At 37.2% G+C, this 21,244-nt stretch overlaps 1 protein-coding gene across 2 annotated transcripts in view; it reads right to left on the bottom strand.

The window, feature by feature from the left end:
* Positions 1-12,369: 12,369 nt before the first annotated feature.
* Positions 12,370-21,244, bottom strand: part of LOC149080599 (cubilin-like) — a 50,062-nt gene continuing 41,187 nt past the window's right edge. Inside the window, exons 13-19 of one of the 2 annotated variants that reach the window (XM_089239744.1) lie at positions 20,495-20,749; positions 19,191-19,556; positions 18,249-18,398; positions 17,464-17,733; positions 16,287-16,433; positions 15,854-16,138; positions 12,370-13,603 (exon numbers count right to left, since the gene is read on the bottom strand). In XM_089239744.1, the coding sequence (XP_089095870.1) occupies positions 13,320-13,603; positions 15,854-16,138; positions 16,287-16,433; positions 17,464-17,733; positions 18,249-18,398; positions 19,191-19,556; positions 20,495-20,749 (1,757 nt within the window). In that variant the 3' untranslated portion in view covers positions 12,370-13,319. Of the gene's footprint in view, positions 13,604-15,853; positions 16,139-16,286; positions 16,434-17,463; positions 17,746-18,248; positions 18,399-19,190; positions 19,557-20,494; positions 20,750-21,244 lie in introns of both variants that reach the window. The other variant, XM_089239743.1, reaches the window with a different exon arrangement.

Raw genomic sequence — 21,244 nt, forward strand, 5'->3', positions numbered from 1 at the left:
TTTCCTTTTTCAAATCATTCAAAATTGACATTAAACGATATGCATTTGAGCTTATTTAAAAATTTGGATTTTTTTCCTCCCTGTTACACCAATGTTGAAATTGACACTTTGGAATCCCATCAATGATGTTCAATCTGAAAATTTTGTTTCATGTAAATAGGATTGATTTATTGTTAAAATTATTCCTAATTTATGAAAAGTTTTCAAAAAGTCAGGTTTCATGTCTAGTATGTGCTCCGAAATGGCTGAATTACATTTGTAGAAAATACAGTAGGGAAGTATCATTCATTACTGAAAAACGTGGTTAAACCTCGTTGGATAATGGTTTGAACACAATAGGTATGCAACATGAACTTAATTTTTAGACATTAGTTTATTACAGTATTTAAAACAATATTATTTGCAATTTTGAATTTTTTGACAAAAAAAATGTATGGATAACAAACACTTCGTTAAACATATAAAATATAATTTTATAGTTTATTTTTTCTACTCTTTATCTGTGTTTGATTTGCTGAGCGAAATTAAATAGAGCAGTTTATTCAAAATATGTGAGATAGGGGATTAGTGTTAGAGGTTTTTGACCCTGAGAGATCAACCCAGTATTAAAAGTCAAAACTTAATTGTCAAAATGTTGTCGAATAGTTTTTTCATGTGATAGATTTCTTAAACAAAACACTTTGTTTTGTAGATTAAAGTGTTATATTTCAAATTATAATTACTGTGACTATAAAAAATTTAAATTTTCTGATTCAAAATTTTATTCCATAGTAAAATTTCTCGTGCAGCATCTGGTTTTAATACACTAATTAAAACTTCATTCTCTCCTAAAAATTTCTTGGGTCAGGTTGTATAAACAATCCAGAGTTTTAAAGACACTTTTCAAAGAGCTGAAGATCATGCCCAAAGCATTGTTTTGCACATTTAGATACAGCTTCGATTGCAAAACCATTGCAATATAAACGCAAGTAAATATACCATATAGTCAAGCTTATATGGATTATACTTTCAGGGGTGGGAACTCTGCGCCAAAATTAACATCTTGTGCAGGGGTGCAAGAGCTGCGCCAAAACGGTTCTCTTGCTACACGGTGCGCCATGGCGCCGAATCCCTGCGCATTTGCGCCAATTCTTGTTTGTGGTTCGCGGAGGTACCGCTAATGCACTGTTGTACGTCAAATACCCTTAATTTAGGAAAAAGAAATATGAAAATTTTGATCACGGGACGCGTTCTTTCCGAGACACGGAAAAAGATGCGGGGGGCGGGAGAAACTTCATTTTTTTTTCACTTCCCACCATCTACCACAATCACGTTATCTCGTGACCTTGGAAAGTAGTTATACTACCTTGAAGTATTAAGTCCTGTACTGTTATTGGTATAACCGGTGGGCTATCAAAGTCCTTGAATGAATATGCCAAATTTTGCGATTTCGGAGACCGTTTTTTCTCCTGCTGGTTATAGGTTATATACTGAAAATAACAGTAATTTCGCTGCTGCCAACCGGCGTTCAAAGACGGCATACATCGAAAAGAGGATTGGTTTACTCGTTTAAATTACCGAAATTTTTCGGAGATCTTTGGGAAAAAATAGGATCTGTAAAAACTCCAGCTAATATATTCATAGTTTTGTCATCTAGCCACTATGAGGTCGTGTGGTTATCGTCGGCGGTTGCCGATCGTAACAATTTCACATCGCGAAAAACCGGATTTGGTGAACAGGGCCGGCTTGAGGGAAAAAATTTTCTACCCATGCAGAACCTTTTTTTGGCGCTACGGACCATGTTTGGACCACGTTTTTTTGGTCGACAAACCTTTTTCCACCCTTTCAACTCCATTGGGCACCCCTCCTTGAGCGGCGCCCAATATGGCCGCACGGTCCGCCACTTCAGTGGTGGGGGAGGGGCATGCTCTTAACAATAGTCAGAGGAAGGAGTTTGTACTAGGAGCATGTGCTCATTTTACATAACTTCTGTGAGATACCTTTTTTATATTAATGTCCTACCTTTCCAAAACATGATCTTGGAGAGAATGAAATGTTTGCACCCTTTCTTGTTTTTTGCACTCCTTCTCGTGCATTGCTGGGATGGTACATTACTCCCTCACGTATTGCTGGAATGTTGCTTAATATTGTATCACCAACAGAACTATTGATTATGTGTGATGAATGGGTTGCACTACAATGCAAATAATTACAAGAAGTGAAATCAGTTCAGAGAATAGAGAGATAGATATTGGGCAGACATATTCAAACTTCGTAACTTTGAAAGCAGCCCAAAGTTCAAAATTTTGCCAGTTTTGGTGAAGGCTTTTTTATCTTCAGCATATGGTGACGCAGACAGTGAAAGAGAGTTCAATGTTAACAAATAAAGAAAGTCTATTTGAACATTGAAAAATCTGTCCATCCAATGCTTTAATGGAATAAGATATACAAAATCTTATGTTCAAGGGCATAAAAAATTGGAAAAAAAATTGTCATTGAGATACTGTACTTCTCAAAGCGACTCGTGATTCGTAATCTATTAACATGCTATTTTAGGTTGAGAAATTGTTTAAGTAAATAAGGTATTTATATTTTTCTCGTTTTCTGCATTTTGCTTTTAAATTTAATAATTCTTTTAAATTCTGTGAGAAGCCAATTTTTCACGGAAACTCTTATTATATTCTGCACGCACTTTTTTTTGCTATATCAGGATGAATAAGATTTTGGTGTTCAAGCTGCAGAAATTCTTGCTGTCTAGGTTTTCAGTATGCATGTTGCTTAATTTGAAGAGTCTAATAATTTTTATTCATCATTTCACTAATGTATGTTTTATTAGTGACAGATAAGATAATTCAGAAAAAATTTTAATGAATTTTAATTTGTGGAGGAAATTTATTTAGAATTATTTGTTTCAACCATTTTTAGCAAAACTATGGGCATTTCACAGGAAAATTACTCCTTATATCGCAGATATAGTTCGTGTTTAGTTCTGCTCCATTTTCAAAATTTCTGCTCCGAAAATGAAATTTGCTGCTCCAAAATGGATGAGGGGCACTTGCACCCCTGTCTTGTGTCATCCTGCTCCAATAGTGTATTTGTCTGCGCCAAATAGCGAATTTTCCTTCAGTGTTCTCGGAATTTCGGAAAGGACGCCAAAAAATTTTTGTTCCTGTTTGCCGGGAAACGATTCTTTTCGAAAAGAGCGTGTTTTATTCCACTGTATCGGGGTTTCCATCGCGAAACCCTGATAACATCCGTAATCGTGCAACTGTAGATGGTTTGCAATGGTCTTTCAGCTTTAAAGCGCAAATGCGAGTCGGTTTCAGTTTTCAAAAAAGTCGCCACTGGAAGCGGCAGAAATTAATGAATTAATGTAGTCGATCGCCATTGCGTCAAATCCCGATGTTTCGTGAAAAAAAAAAATTCATTTCGGGAATAAAAAGCGCATGTTCGCCGAATTACGAATGCTAATTTAGAAACTTTGCCGAATAACGAGCGTTAAATCGCCAAATAACGAGTCGTAAATTTCGTGTTGATTCAGAATTCTCTCCCATTTTGCAATAATTTCATTCCGAGTATAAAAAAATTAAAAACAAAGAAAAATTTTAGCCCATTTAAACTGCTGCTGTCCCAGACAGCAAATAGTGTCATCTTGAATAGACTGGTGTGAGAAATTTTATTACAGTCGCTCTTTCAAACAAGGTGTCAAAATCCTGAAACGCCAAAAACAAAAAACAAGCTGATGAAAAGATGTTTGATAACAAAACAGTGAAGTTTTATTTTGGGGGGGGGGGTTAACGAAAATATTCTTGTAAGTTAATTTCGCTGCTCCAATTCATACAGTCGAATCCCGTTAAAATGAAATTTCGTTGTACAGGAATTCCAGATCACCCAGAAAAACAAGTTAGCTGCGGAATGCAATTATGAAAGCCGCAGAAAAAGAGCAATTGGCTGTTCATCGCCTCTCGAGCTTGGCGATGTCTTAACACTAGAACCGTGGACGGTCAAATTGACCCAAACTGTGTTTCATAGCGAAAACGAATTCATTCTGGGTTTTCCCCCACTTTTGTTTGTGTATTCATAACGGGAAAACTACTTGTAAAATGCACACTTCAAAATTAGCTAAAACTTGATGTAATGTAAAAATAAGACGGTATGTATTATTAAACTGTTCAGTGCAAAAACTTTTTTCAGTAATCCCATAATATGAGAGGTATGAAATTAAGAGTGCGAATGTCAAATAAGTATTGATTTCTTACAAGGGGGATTTATATGATGAGCATGGAGAAGATTTTTCATTATTCTTGCACACACATTCACCTCGTGCAAAAATTAAGATGTTTCCACATAATCTCAGACTCGTTTATTGTTTTCTTGGGCTGACGAACAGCTACATGACCAAGAGCGCACGGACAACAAGTATGATGAACCCAGCTCTTCAATAATATTTTAGAGAAACTGCGTTCGAAAAATAGTTCTGGCTTTCTGTACTGCTCTACAAAATCCAGGATAATTTTTACACTAAAATCTAAGATGATGTAGAAAATGTGGACAGGCTTACCGAACATTTTCTGGCCATTTGATCAGCTACAACTGCGGCAAACTTTGTTGAATTGTAGTGTGAAATAGTTTCTGGAAGCTTATTGGTGTGCTGCTACTGTCGATATCGACTGTCAGATGAAGCGTACTGAGTAATAAAACCTTTAACTTAATAAATTTTCATTGTGGCATCATTGTTTTCCCGTAGCGGTGTGTCGTGAAACTTTAGTGTCACTATATTGCGTCAGATAATATTGCTTTTCGATTTTGCCTCGCCGTCCGTACTGAGCTCGTATTTTTTGGCTTTTAGCATTTGAGCCAGCTTCAGTGTAGTGAAAGGTGTCGTCGATTGAGGCATTTCTGCCCTTGTTCTCAAATGGCATGATCAGTTGCATCACTATGTGCTCTGAAAGAGATTCGTTGAACGCTGACTGATCCTTCCCAAGGTTTGGAGATCCTTTCCAAACGTATTTTTGGTGCAAGCCAGAATTTTATTCTTCCCAGACATCGTTTGCCTACAGAAATTTTAGTTACACGTTTTTTTTTCTAGAGTTAAGCTTTTACTTTCCCAAAATTTTTCTTGAGTTCCGTCATAATTCCAGGTATTCAAGTTTACGAATAAAAAAAAGGTATAAGTGCTTATAGCTCTGAAACGCGAAATGTGAAGATAAAATTTTCGTGAATTTTAACTCGTATGATATGAAAAGTCACAATTTTTTTTATCATCTGAGCTTAAGTTTACGAGATAAATGAAAACGAAGTTTGTGATTTTTTGAGTCAAATTGGCCCACTCCGCGGTTTTCTATGGTGTTAAAGAAAAAATTATTTTCCCTCTTTCCTCAGAAGCGGAGTCTTTAAAAAACTGTTCATATTTTTATCCCTAGAAACTCATTCCTTTTTCTTTCACTATCTGTGCTGTACCTAAGGGGTAATCGGTGGGGGAGGGGATTTGAATGGTCCTTACATCACCAATCGCCCTTTATAAAAATACTAGCTATAATACCCGGCGCTGCCCGGGTTTTCTTCAATGAGGCTTTTGGATCACGTGATATGTCCCTCTCTTTTTCTTGAGGGACATACAAACCGTGTCCAAGTTAACCAATACAGCGACTTCGTGATTCATGAAATAATTAAATCTAGACTTACAGAAACGTAGAAATGAATATATATTTTTCCTTTTTCAAGGGGCGCTAGGTATTTCGATAAACCTCCACCCCCTGAACTTCAAGTTACCCATCTGCCTATTTCAGCTTCCAAAAAATGCTTAATTAAAGCTGTGGAGTTTTTTCGATACACTTTTTACGGGTTCATAATTGATTTTAAAATATCCTAACCTACATGAATTCATGAAAATAAATATCAAAAGACAATACGGAGACATTAATTTTCATGCTTGAGGATATAAATAAAAAGTTGAAATCAATATTATTGCATGGATATCCAAATCAAAAGTAGGGCCGGCTAATCACTTCATATTTAATCTCCTGGGCTTCGTATATCTCTAAGCGAACTCAATATTTCAAAAATCGAGGATTAAATACAATTTTTAAAATTATTGATGGGGCGGAAAACACCACCAAATTTCCGCATTTCTACAGTAAAATCGGCAATTTTTACACTGATTTCTATGGGAATCATCCTTTGCCTGACCCTCAAACTGATGCTGATGATGATTATGACGTCTATTCCAAAAGCCTCATTACTGGGAGGATTGAAAAAGTGGCAAACCATTATAAAGGCACAAACTATTATACATATACTAACAGGATTAAAGAAGTGACAAACCGTTGTAAAGGCATATACACGTCTGAAACGCATGGCTAGGGAACCACGGTAACCAAAGTAAACGTTCGGAAAGTGATTGTTGAGGCCCAAAAACCATTGTTGCCCGACAGTTTTTTTGCCCATTTGGGGCATTTGCCCTGCTCTGATGAAATTTTAAAGTAGCCTATCGTTCAAGTCGGGTCCTATTTGGTATATATGCAAATTTGGTGACGATCGATCTAAAATTGTAGATTTGTATAGAGAACATACATACACACACACAGACAGAAAATCAATTTTATATATATAGATGACGTATTCTTAATAGTATCTTACTCTGTGTGTGCCAAAAACGAGAAAAACCTTTCTCTAGTTTGGGCACCTGAACTAACATTCGTAAGTCCTCTACAGAGCCACTTCAATGTTCTGCGGATCCTTCAAGAGATCTGGAAATGTGTCGCAGGCCGCTTAAGTGCTCTTTAACTGTGCTTTGCGTAACTAGTTATCCGTAATTATGCCGCGGATCACTTAAGTAATCTGGGAATTAACTTGAGTGATGTAGAACTGCTCGGGGGGCCGCTTAAGTGCTTTAAAACTGTGCCACATGTCGCTCAAGGGATCTCTGAATGTACCACGGACCACTTAATTGTTCTGGAACTCTGTCGCGGGTCACTGAAGTGATCTGTGAATGTGCCGCTTTGTTCATCTTTACAAAAATTAGGTTTGAGGTTGCGGGCCACATTTGATCCGCGGGTAATGGGTTTAGTATATATATGGCTTAGAGCAGTAGTTCTCAACCGGGGGCCATGTGGCCCCCTAGTGGTACTGGGATACTTCAAGGGGGCCACGGAAGAAAATGCACAAAGGGGCCATGACAGGTGGTTTGGAGGGCTGCAGAGAGCTGAGAAGAAAAATTGAGGTGTGAAGAAATTAAGCTTTTATATTAGTGAATATACACTCATAAAACTAGGGCCGTTTTAGGTCATAGACCCACCTGGGCCTCACCACCTGCATTTTGCAACAAGTTCACTAGGATGGGGTTTTTTCGCATGTCCCCGGCTAGATTTTTCGCAGACCCCTTCTCTATATTAGATATAGTGTGAAAAACAAAAAATGATGAAAACCGTGTCAGGCCCGCTCTTGTGAGGGGTCATGCCTGGGGCCTCATGTCCATAAGTGACCTGATATTTTTGTAGTACAATTAATTTTGGAAATATGTAGGCTGTTTATTTCCAGCTAAGTATGGGACTACCATAGCATCACTTTGCCTGGGGGGGGGGGGGCATGATGTTGTGACGGTCCTGATAGAACTTGGGCTAGCAGGGCGATCAATCAATAAATTCTAGGCCAGTGGTCTGGAGGCCAATTTTCTTTACGAAATTTTCGTTCAGTATATAAATTCACCAAAAAAATCATTTCGATACTTATAAAGGATCTTGCTTCTAGATGAGAGTTGAAGACTCTGGGTAAGACAGGGGAGGCACGAGAAAAAAAATATGGTTCAAAGGGGGCCACGGGCAAAAAAATGTTAAGAAACACACTTCCGACGCCCCAGCTTAGAGCGTTATATAAAATCGCAATGATTTTTTTAAAAATAAATTTTTTGAGTTCTTAACCTTCAAATAGCATTGAAATTAACAAATTGATTGCAATAACATATAAAGGGGTCATTCAAGTATTACGTCTGGGGGGGAGGGGTTTCGGATTTGCTGACTTTTGATGACAAGGGGGTTTGAAGGTTGCATACGTCATCAACCACCCCTTTTTGAAGATATGAAATATTCTAAGCTGCTGACAAGGAGGGGGGAGGGTCAGTGTTTTGCTGACGAGGGGTCAAAAATGGCTGAAAATCTGCTTACGTAATACTTGAATGGCGCCAAAGGTATTTTCTTCCGAAATTTTAATTTTTTTAAAAAATATTTTTAGCAGCAAAAAAATAGATTTTTGATTGACGTCGCGTATACATCTTTGATCCCAGTATGCGTTAGGAGGTAGGGAGCGGAGCTGACAAAATTCTGTTGGGGAGGGAGGTCAAAAATGGCTAAAAAATCTGCTGACGTAATACTTGAACGGCCCCTAATGTGTTTGAATGACGACATCGCTCAAAGACTAGGTTGCGGGATTTTAAAATTCTTGGCCTCTATTGGTGTTCAAAATATTATTTACAATTTTTATTGAGTGACCCATAATTCCGCCAGATATTTTTGTGCATACTTTAATGAGTAGAGTTAGTAATTTCTTCGAAACTTTTTGAGGATAACACGCTTGGACCCTTTCCTTGTTAGCCATTCTTACTTTTGCAAGTTACATGAGTTTCTTGAGCATCATATATATATATATATACACGAGCCAGCACTGCCAAATCAAGGACATTTTAGTGTTTTGATTACTAGATATATTCCAATGTTATGCACAATAAGTGCATTGTTTCAAGTACCAGTGAGATAATTTAACAGAAATTGACATTATATACTATACTAGCTATAATACCCGGCGTTGCCCGGGTTTTCTTCAATGAGGCTTTATGAACCACGTGATAACTAACTCCCTCTTTCTTTGAGGGACATGCAAACCGTGTCTAAAGATAACCAATATGGCGACGTCCTGCGCGACTCATGAAATAAACAAATCTAAATTTAAAGAAACATAGAAATGAATAGTCCCCTCCCCTCCTTTTTTTGATGGGTGCTAGGTATTTCGATTCCCTCCCCCTGAACTTCAAGTATCCATCTCTGCCTGTTTCAGCTTCCAAAAATGCTTAATTAAAGCTGTGGAATTTTTTCGATGCACTTTACGGGGCCCAAAACTAATTTTAAAAACATCCTAAACTATATGAATTTATGCAAATAAATATCAAAAGACAATACGGAGACATTAATTTTCATGCTTGAGAAGATATAAATAAAAAGTTGAAATCAATGTTATTACATGGATATCCAACTCAAAAGTAGATCCGGCAAATTATTCATATTTTTAATTTTCTGGGCTTCGTATCTCCAAGTGAATTCAATATTTCAAAAATCGAGAATTCAATTTAATTTTTAAAATTATTGATGTGGCAGGAACCCCCCCCCCCCCGCCTAAATTTCCGTATTTATGCAGTTAAATCGGCAATTTTAATACTGATTTCTATGAGGATCACCCTTTTCCTAACCCTCGAAGCGATGATGGTGATGATTATGGCGTCTATTCAAAAAGCCTCATTACTGAGAGTATTGAAAATGTGGCAAACCATTATAAAGGCATAAACTATTATACATAACTGGCAGCATTAAAGAAGTGACAAACCAGTGTAAAGACATAAACACGTCTGAAACTCATCGCTAGGGAACCACGGTAACCAAAGTAAACGTTCGGAAAGTGATTGTTGAGGCCCAAAAACCATTGTTGCCGGACAGTTTTTTGCCGATTTGGGGCATTTGCCCCGGTCTGACGAAATTTTAAAGTAGCCTATCGTTCAAGTCGGGTCCCATTTGGTATATATGCAAAATTTGGCGACGATCGATGTAAAATTGCAGATTTGTATAGAGAACATACACACACAGACACACACACAGAAAATCAATTTTATATATATAGAAGATAGTATAAAAGAACTTTTTTACTCCTATCTGTTATGAAACAGTACAGCAGATATTTATATCTATACCATAATCATCTTGAATAGTATCAAATCATTCCATAGTTTTTCCTTCAGCTTTTATACTATGCTCTTTTCAAATTGTATATTTTACAATATATATATATATATATATATATATTGTGTGCGTGTGTTCCGGATAATTTCTCACAAGGCCTTGAAATAAGCAGAGGAACCAATTTGCAGGACGTTATAGATTTATTTTTACAGAGAACAGCTATTTACAAGAGCGAACTACAAATACGAATCTTGCTCCCAGGATAAAGTCCAACAACTTTCACCAATCTCTTGTGATACGAGTGTCTCACTGCAGTGTTGTGCAGGTTGAGCATTGTAAGAACGCGCGCATGCGCGAGTGTGTCTCTGGCTGTAACGCTTGGCAACTTATCACCAAACGCTCGCTATTTTCGACTACTGTATTAGTAAACATGGAGGAAAGCATAGCAGGCGGTGACGTGACCAGCGTGCCCTTTGAGAAAGCATGGGGAATCAGGGTTGCCAGATGAAGCCAGTGATCGCTCAATTAATGGGACCAAGTAAGCGCAAACAAACCGTGGCTTCCCATGCTTTCCTATGAGAAACATCCCCGTTTTTAAAAAAACATTTAAAAATTTTTTGTTCACTTCAGGAACTCGATTTTTTTCCCTCAAATTCTGTGGATATATTTATACAATTGAACGAGAACTTTTACAATTTTAGTTGTTATTTGTTTTCGAATATTAACTTCAACAACATGGAACCTTTTGCAAAAATAACCAAAATTTACCCATATCTTGTGCCGCGAAATTTCTTTTCAGCATTTTAGTAAAAAAAAAATTATGCCAAAGCATGTAACACCTCAGTGCTGAGAGAGAGACAATGTTTAAAGACACTTGAACAAGCGGTGTTGAAAAAATCTGACTTTTCTTAGGGACCGTTCAAGTATTACGTCATCATCGATGGGGGGGGGGGTTTCCGATTGGCTGATTTTTGATGACAAGGGGGGAGGGGGGTTTGGATAATGCTTACGTCATCAAACACCCTTTATGAAAATGTGAGTTGGATTCAGAGGGACAGAGCTGATGACGAAATTTTGCTGACAAAGCCTAAGAACTATGAGTACCATTGTTTGTTCACCAACATCTAATGCTGTGTCCCGAAGGGAGTGGGGGGGGGGGTTTCCTCTCCTATTCAAAACTAAGAAATCATGATGCAAACAGAAACAAAAAGCGATCAACACCGCCATCTGTTATGAAAATTGGGAAAAGTGACGTCAAAAAGGGTGCGCGTGTAGGCTGTAGCCTCCTTATCAAGGCGCCTTAGTGCACCAACACCCCCCTATAGATAAGATCTTATCTATAGGGGGTGTTGGTGCAGGCATCCTTTTTTTTTAGATTTCAAATCTGGTAGTATCCAGTAGAGAACCTCGATTATCCGGGCTAATGGTGCGATAGATGATCACTAGAGCCTGGATTATAAGCAATAAAAAGTGGCGAAATATGCAGGTATGCACTTAAAAATGCCACAATATGCACTAAAAATCCTGAAAAAATTCCAAAATATGTGTGTACATATATCGCTCGTTGTACATATATCGCTCGTTGTAGCTTCTAGTGGACGACCGACCTAAATCTTCAAATATCCATCGCCCCAGGGCAAAGTTCGTTTCCTATGGATTTCACCTCTGAGAATGGGGTGGAGTTCTGTAAACGAATGGAGAAATTTCCAGCAGTTCTATGAAATGGAAATGTTTGTTTTGTTTTCCATTACCTAAATAAAATAAAAATAAACTTCATAAAATCTTATGTAACCAATGAAAAAAAAAAAACATGGGTAGGGAAGAGCCAAACAATGAAGCAAAAATTTTCATGGCACGGTTAATCCGCGCCCGGATAATTGAGGTTCTACTTTACAACAAAATATTAGATGGAATTAAGCACTGGTAACCACAAAAATTGTAATCAATTTCTGGCTGGGAGGTATCGTGATAGCTCTCTCTGAAGCTCCTGGAAATACCAGGCTGACTTACTCGCCATCTTTGAGCAAAAGTGACGCGTCAGTATTATCACACAAGTCAAGGGCCTGCCAAAGTCAATTCCTGTCAGCATAATAAGAGAACAGGTTTGGGTTTGCTCGTTTTATATTGTGGTTAGTTTTAATTACTTTTTCCCACTGTGCCAAATTTGAACGCATTGTAAATTTAAATGGGATTTCTACAAAATTATTCTCACGAAATGAAATTTTTAGTAGGAAAAAAATTATTTAATTTTTTTTAATGCTATGGCTATATGCTTCCAGCATTCAAACGTGTAGAGCTACGTTTATTCGCATTCTGGCGAGCAGCACATCAAAGCACTTATTGCTCTAGTTTACCCAGCATACAAAAATCCGAGGCCGGACTGTATCAACAATAGAAAAATAGAAAAACAACTCCACTTTGTTCACAGACATAAAATTTTACAACACAATGCTGAAAACAAATGTTTATTGTCAGAAAAACAATTTTCTATACACCTTTTTCCAGGAGGGGAAATCGGAATGATGCTTTACGGTGTTTTTTTTTCTTCATGTTATTGGTTTGGTAATATGGGGATGTTTGTTTTTTAAAATTGTTTTATATATACATTTTTTTAATATATCTTATATATACATACATATATAAAAGGAAACAAAAAACAATTATATTTCTTACCTAAAAATATGCACAATTACATGTGATTAGGGGCTGCATTGAGGGTGAATAAATTCTTAACCGCCCAATCAACATCTCGGGGGGGGGGGGTAATACATGCTTGCCCCGGGTGACTATCTCATTGTGGTCCTGTTAGTAAGGGAGGTGTCAATATTTTCATACAATGAATTGGAGCGATTGAATTTTGTGTTTGCTGTTGATAAATCATGTCTTTTATAGTAGAAGAAATGATTCAGGCTGTTTGGCCGTCATGAATGAGTACAAGTAACCTTTCAAATCATACACAGCCTAGTCTCTATGTAACTTCTTGTTGTGATTTTTGCTTATTTTTTATCGGGGATAAAATATCAGTAACTTAGTCAGTCTAAGATTGTAACCAGGTATAAATTTTATCTCTGATTATAATCTTTCTGATTAACAAACTTATTGAGCCATTATCGATGGGCTTTGAATGGTGTTACATTTAATTTCTCTGCTTTTCTCAAAAGTTTCTCGAAAAAAACTGGCATCAATTAATAATTCAATTGGCTTCAGTGTCCTAACACCTTTGCGTTAAACCCAACGTCATGAATGATATTCTGTTTGGTAAATTCACATCGGGATCCAAGAAAGTTTCTGGATGGAAATTTTCCGCGATATTTTTTGACCTCGATTGTCAACAAAAATTATCATGAGAAGAAGGAATTTTTCTACGTGATTGGTACACACACAATACTGTAATGTTGATTAGCGGGAAGTAGACATAGATGTTACATTCATTCCATTTAGTGAGTTGGTACGGTTGTCATCCCAGTTTTCGATTCCAATATCTGTTTCGGACCAATTGAGTGTTGTGGTGGTTGTATTTGCGGATCCAGGTTGATCATCTTCCCAACGTCGGCCCTGTCGATTTCCTGGACAAGGAAGTTGTTCAAAATCAGCCGCAAAGCCTCTATTGGAAAATCGATCCGTTTCCGAGTGAAAGATGATGGATATTGTAGAAGACTCATTCCAAGGATAAAATATTTCACCTTTTAACAAAAAAAAGGAGAAAAAAGCACTATCTTAACTCAGAAATGTTTTTAAAAAAAAGTAATTTTTGTACATTTCTTGTGTGTGTGTGTGTGTGTGCGTATACACTCATTTTTCAAATAAACCAAAAGTTTTATATAATTTTCACGACTGCACGATGTATGCCATAAATTCTTCATTCCAAAAGCGTAAAAACTGAAGGAATCGATGCAGTGTGTTGTTCAGTTAATGTTTTTCCCACGACATATACGTTATTTTTCAGAACTTTTTTTTTTGAGGACAAAATTTAAATTGAACGCGTTGCATATTTGAATGGAATTTCAGTAAATTTATTCTCATGAAATGCGATTTTTGTACATAGAGGGAAAAAGTTTGAATTTTTTATTGTGGTGCCGTGCTTTTCCGACATTGCGCTATTTGCTCTGTGTGTGTCCTACGTAATTTTTGAAGCCCGAAAAAGTTACATCTGTACAATTGAGTGAGAGTACTTTAGTCCTCTCTCACATGCACGTGGCCCCCACAGCAACGTGGTTTTTCGGCCATAATTTGCGCTTGCGTGTACAGTAATTCTAATCTGGGTAAATCAAATACATTTCGGAGAAAAAAAAACTACGTATTTTAAATTCAGAAATTTCAAAGGAATTGGTAATAAGTGCCATGCTTCTATATACATATATTTTTATTAAATGAATAGAAAAACGTGCTCCGCTGAACATAAGTTGAGAACCGCTGCCTTATTCTAAGATGGTGTTAACTATTATCTCTCATACGAAGGTTCGAGATACCAGGAGGTAGGCGTGATTGCTCTGCGGTGCAACACGTTTATAAAAAAATAAACACCCTTGCGTTCTCAAATATACAATTTAAGATCAGTCTGAAAAAACCTTTTTTTTTTGCATTTTCAGTAGATTCTCGCTAATCCGGCACATGTTAGACCAGGATGTGCCGGAATACTGGAAGTCAATTGAAAAAGCCCATTTAAATAATATAAACTGCGTAAAGACATCCTAGTGACATGTTCTCTTCTATACTCGAAGAAAACTTCCCTAAAAAACGCGGACTAGCGGATGGCCGGATTATCGAGAGCCTACTGTATAAGAAGTAATTGTTTCGCATATCTTAGTAAATGCATTAAGATTTTTTTGAGGTGCTTTCACATACAGTAAAATCTTTCAATAACGGACACCCATGGGAGAGAGATCGAAAATTTTGTCCGCTCTAACGAGGAATGTCCTTTAATGGATAGTAAGACCATTTGATCATTTTTGTCGCACCACGGTCATTTTCTGCACACGAGGGCTAATTAGACCGGGACCTACAATTTATTGCCGATTCCGAACGGCAGGCTTGTTTTTTATACTCATCGAGAGGTTGGTGCGCTAACCCCTTTATGGAGGACTCCCTGCGGTAGCAATTTTTCCTGCGGTCATGTCGCCGTTTCTGTCGTACCCATGCGTAAGGAAAGTTTTCTGACAAGGACGAACCGGGTATCGAACTCGCGACACCTCTAATCATTATTTGGTGCTTTAGTCGAGTGTCTTATCGACCTGGGCTACCGCGCACCTGGATAGTAAGAGGTGCGGATCTATGGGGGGGGGGGGTTGAAGCAAATGGCATAATAAATTGCCAGCATAAATAATTCATGAAGTTTTCGGAACTTCCATATGATAATACTGAATTTAATCAAATAATTAGAAATGCAGCGCGTTCTATGCTGTGATGGGAAAAAAAACTTGAAAAATTGCATTTTTCTTCCCTGAAATGGGAAAAACAACTGAAAATGGTTTTTTCAAAAAAGTTGTGACGGTCAGAAAAATAAAAAAACCGGGACTGTCAGGGAAAATATCGGGATGTACGGCCACCCTATTCATAGTGAATAACTCTTAAAGCAATTTGTAAAATCACCTCCTCAACAGCGAGCTCGAGATCCGTCCCCATGGATAATAAAATACATTGAGTCCCGTCGACGTAATACAAAAAAAGTGTCATAATAACGGAGAGTGTCCGTTATAAGAGGTTCCACTGTAGGTGTCTCTCATTTCTGCTAAATTTGTAGTAAGTCTCGTTCTGCATTTATTATGCAAAATATGCAACGACTACTAATTCTACACATGGTCCCCACATCTTGGGGTACTCAAAAGAAACTTTGTAGTTTCCGTGTAAAAGAAATGGGGTTTTAAAACCCTGTCGTGGGGGGGGGGGCGTAATGCTTGGCGAAAGAGTGATGGTTTCTTAGATTTGTTACTTACGTGTCATCTGTTGCAACTGTTGACGACAGTATCGTCTGCCTTCCACTGCCAGATAATCTTGCAAGCATTCTGAAGATGGATACAAATCAAAGTCTCGAAATCGTATTTTGACTCCACACGAACCAGTTCGTTGTACAAATGTGAAAACGCAATGCTGAGAACCAGGGTACATATTTCTACCGTAACTGGGACTTTGCAGTTCACCCATCGCTGTTGAAAAGAATGCTTGTTGACACCCATTGTTATTATTTCTTAAACCTCTGTCTTGTTGAATGTCCCCCAATCCTTGGGAAAAAAATTAGATTGGATTATGGATAAAGGTTGGGCTTATTGGAAAAAATGTACCGAATGATCAATGAGACTGAATTTTTATTTTTCATTTTCACAAATACTGTGAATTTTTCAATAGTAAATGGGGAAAAGAAATTTTTACCCGTCGTGGGAGTTAGGAGCGATTCTCTGTGAGGTCTACAGTCATCTGTCTGTCTAATGCGAAGAGCAAAACCTGGACGAGATACAGCATAATCAGAATGAAATACTAGCACTTTAGTCCTGTCCGCTGGATGGAAATTATAAAATCCTGCAAAAAAAAAAATATTGAAAATAAGATCGTCAATTGAATCATTCCCTTGGAAGAAAAGGTTCACAAATAATCCACTAGCTCAAGAATATATCTTCCATATCACCTATATATTTGTTCAACGCATGAGGTCAGGCTGTTTTTGAGCATTTCCTCGCGTATATACCATCACATTAGTTACATTAGTTATTATTAGTAACCATTCATTATATCGCACCCATCGGAAAACGAAGAAAAAGTGCGATGTAACCGACAACTCTATTTAGGTGTTAATGTTAATTAAATTTTTAAAATTTGTTCTAATTCAAAGTGCAAAATATGTAACGAGAGGTCACAGTACAACTGTATATACATAGCAAAAGGGCCGAATACGCTGAATACCGAATAGTGGCCGAATACTCCACCAACAAGTCGTGACACACTGGTTGGGAATCACGGTTAATGATGTATCATATTTGTAAGAGAGGAAATTGGGTAAGAGTGCTTCATAATAGTGGTTGGGTAATTGTGGTTTCATAAATACCTGTTTTGAAAACAAGTAACTACAATTCTTTATTCTGGGCTGCATTGTATGGTTCATAGTCCCAAACTTTTTTTTCCATCGCCCCCTCTTCAGAAAATTGTTCTTCTCATCACTCTCCCCCTAACTCAAGCTAAACTATAAGATCCTATACTAAATCCAAAGCTTCTATCCAAGCGCGGATCTGGAGGAAGGCGATCGCCCCATCCAAGAGCTTGATAATATGAGGAAAATTGGCCTTTTCCGTGAAATACGGGACGATCCCACAAACCTGCACAATAAGTCACCCCTCCTGACACATCGCCCTGGATCCGCGTCTGCTTCTATCGCCCCATGGATCACATTGCTCTTTTGGGAAATACGGTATAGTTGATAAAATACCAGTACGTATCTTTTTTGAGGTAAAAATAACTAAGTAAAATACAAAAACGGACACATTCTATATTGCTTATAAACAGATATTATGTACAATGTCTACCAAATAGAGATGAAAAAAACAAAACAACTTACGGATGGACTGTGGTGGCAGAAGTCCGCACAGTCGTTCGCCATCGATATCCAAATAGTCTCTTTGGCAATTATAATAGTCTTCCAGATCAAAGTTCAAAAAAGTAACTTCTAGGCCACAGACATCAGCACCAGCTCTTAAAATAACATATCGACATAAAACTGAAGGTGGATACCATTCCGGATGATTAGGACTGAAAATTGTGAATTCTCTGAGCCCAAACGTCTGATCACATCGAATTGTAGATGGTACTGAGGCCACAGATGAATCAGCTGTTGAAGAAACTGCAATCAAGAACTCGTATAACTGTTTGGCTCCATGTATATAACTTTTAAATAAACTTTATTTAACGATTCAAAATTAAAAACACTGGATGTTTTGAAATTGAACCAAATGGTTTTACTGCCACCAAGATTTTTTCGCGAGGCTGAATTCAACTTCAATTAATAAAAATTCAAATGACGTTTCTTAAAAAAAATATATGAATACAGACATTTCAGTCCTATGACTTTTCATGGAAACCTGTTGGAAATTTCTACATTAAACGGATTTCGTAATTATTGTTCCGTCCTATCTCTAGTTTCCTTTTTCTTTCTTTTATCTTGTGGTTAGGCCTGACACACCGTTAAAGAGCCTTCTAACCCCGTATTTACGATCGCTAGAATAATAGATGGTAAATTTTTAAAGCAATGCCTGTACTGCAATGTTTATGTGCGTGCAACAAAAAAGGGTAAAAAATTCATGATAGAAGCCACAGTCGATTTAGAGAAAAAATTAGTTCACTTACTGGTTCCACTATTGGGAGTATCAGGAGATGCCTCCATCACAGCAGAACTGCAGGGAACTTGTCTTCCTCTAACAACAAATCCTGTTCCAGGAACGATATGTTCAGCTTGGAAGTGGATCAACTTTTCGGCAGCAATGAAATCATATACTCCTACATACGCAAATTATGTTATTTTGATCCTTTATATTGTAATGAAAAATATATTAAAATGCACTAAAAACAGCAAAGTACTCCTTACCTGGGCCAAGATTCGGATTCGACACAAAAACGAGAATCAAAGATAAATAGGTAAAAAAAATGAGAGATTGATCACACACACTTGCTCAAATACAAACGCATGGCAATGTTTGTAGCGGTATTCTATTTTCAAACTATCAGTAAATGTGCGTTGGCACGTTTGGCGGATTGGCAAGAATCCCCCAAACTTCGGATCCATATTACGATCTAAGCAGAAAACGTCCCAGACCACAAAACTACCCACTCTCTGCTGATATAAGCCTACATAAGTGTTGGACAAGGCGTACAGAGATCAGAGCGTCAAGATCAGCCTTTGGGGCGTGGAGTACAAAAGGTTTCGAGGGAACAAAAGGAATTTCTTCCAGTGAAATTTCGAGTTACTGACTTTCAATAATCATTTAAATTAACGAAAATTGATTAAATTGACATATAAAAGGTATTTTTCTTTTGATATTTTTTGAACGAAAATATTTCAACTTTTTCAAATATTTGGTCGATTTTGGGGGGGAAACATGAGTCCCTTATGCCTCCCCCTCTGCGTACGACTCTGTTGTTCGGACAATTATTGTAGGCCTAAGTAGTATTCATATGTTATAGGTAGGTATATTTTCTTTTTAACTTTTGTGAACTATAATTGTGTAATTGAATATTTGGATCGGACTATAAAGGGAAAAAAAGAAACATAGAAAGGATGATAAGACTTACTGACTGTAAAAGGCACTAAACTTCCACAAAGCGTATCAGCGTCTATTCTAAAATGGGATGTGAGGCAGTGATGACTAGTAGGTAGTGAAAATCTTTCGAATGTGAGCTCAATGCGGCAGATGGAGGATGAGGTACGTCTGACAATATAGCGACAATCCACTCGAGCATCGTATCCCTGTAAGTAATATGGACTACGAATTTCGAATACATTATCAAGTAATTGCTCATCACAAGTCGGTGCAAGAGGTGGTGGTGGTCGCAAGGGATCACAAGGTGTTTGTTCAACTCGAAGATGCATACGAGGTCGTGGCCGTTTAGCACTTGTCAGTCTAAACAGCATAGAGAATCCTTGAAAAGGATAATCTCCTGTGAAAGAATTTAAAAAAAGTCTGCTTCAATAAATTTTTCTCCTTTAGGAATATCAAAGATTACACATAAAATTGATACCATGATTTTTCTTTTGAAGATATTCAAACATGCGAGTAGAAGAATAGGTAACAGGTTATAATGAATAAGAATAGGTAATAGGTATGGGCTATAAAGGTTATATAATATGCTTCCAGTTTAATAATGATCTATCAGAAAGATGTTTTTTAGTACTGTATTCTGGTTTAATTTAACAGAAACTGTAAATAAATTATCGTTCGTGAATAGAAATTTCTCATCACTTTATTCTTGTTTAGGGTTTTTAGCTCCTGAAAAGGTTTGGACAATATGTAAGTTAAGTTTTTTTTTTGGTTCAAAGAGCCAACAAATGCACACAGATATTTTAAATTATAATTCACTATTTTTTCTTCTGTACATAAGTGAATATGGAGGTTTAGGGCGGGTTCAAAAACCAATGCTACTATTGTGGAAAACTTTTAAAACATTTTATTCTCTTATTATTTTTTTATACTACATAATAAAATTAAACAATTTCGTGCAGGTATGCCCCTCAATTTTAATCTAAAAAAAGAAGAGAAGGAAGCGGGGAGGTACACGCACAATGAAGAAAAAGTAAAAAATAATGCAAGAAGAGGCAATATTGTGAGCAAATGCCACCAAATTACACTTTTTCACCGATGGCAATATACACATCCGTCAATAAATATACCGTAAAAAATTCCCTAAGGCTCTAACCACTTAATTTACTTTTTGGAAAGGAATAATTTCAATGCAAATGTTGTTTGATTAGTTCAATTATACGATATTTAAATAGAGAATTATGCTATAATTAGTTGACTATATAGAACTAAGTCACTTTTTATATATATCTGAGCTACAAACAGTATCGTATTTGAGTGTTCTGGAGTATCTCTTACTGATTGTATACGGTGTTAAACTTCCACATATTGTATAATCTCCTATTTGTAAATATTGTCTTGGGCAGTCAATTCCATCTCCTAAATCGAACTCAATAAACGTGACACGTAAACCACACGTATCAGCACCAGACCTATACACCCTATGAACGCATTGTAAAGTTTGACCGTAATCTCCACCTCCTAAAGCTGGAGCGAATATGTCAAAAACTTGCGTATCATGATTTTGGCTGCATAAAGGATCTCCTCCGGTTGCTGCAAAAATACAAAAACATCATTAAGGATCTCCATATTAGTTGATATTCATTTAACATAAGACAAAACAGTTGTAACTGCAAACAATAAACTTCTGAAATTATCTTAAATCTTTTTAGGCAAAAATTCAATGCGTTTTTTTTGTGCATCTTCAAAAGAATTAACTTAGTATCCAACAAGGCGATTATTTTGTCTCAGGTCCGGAACTGGGAGGGGGAGGGGGGGGTGAGCAAAGGAGGCAACTGCCCCGGGCGGCATACTTTCATACTTTCAGGGGGGGGGGAGAATTTTTGGAGGCAACAAAAATACCATATTGGTGGGAGCATTAATATACGCAAGGTAGGGTTTTGGGGTTCTAGGAAGCCCCCCCTAAGCCGAGATTATAGTGTTATTTTGCGGGGGAAAACGTAACCCCCCCCCCCTTCAGAAGAAGACAAATTGAAACTTCCCCCTTGAGAAAATCCTGCTTAAACCTATGGGTATGAGAGTGGCACA

This window comes from Pholcus phalangioides, unplaced genomic scaffold (assembly GCF_987345545.1).
Source record: "Pholcus phalangioides strain wild (caught in Gottingen) unplaced genomic scaffold, Ppha-v1.0 ptg000011l_1, whole genome shotgun sequence".
Taxonomy (NCBI): domain Eukaryota; kingdom Metazoa; phylum Arthropoda; class Arachnida; order Araneae; family Pholcidae; genus Pholcus; species Pholcus phalangioides.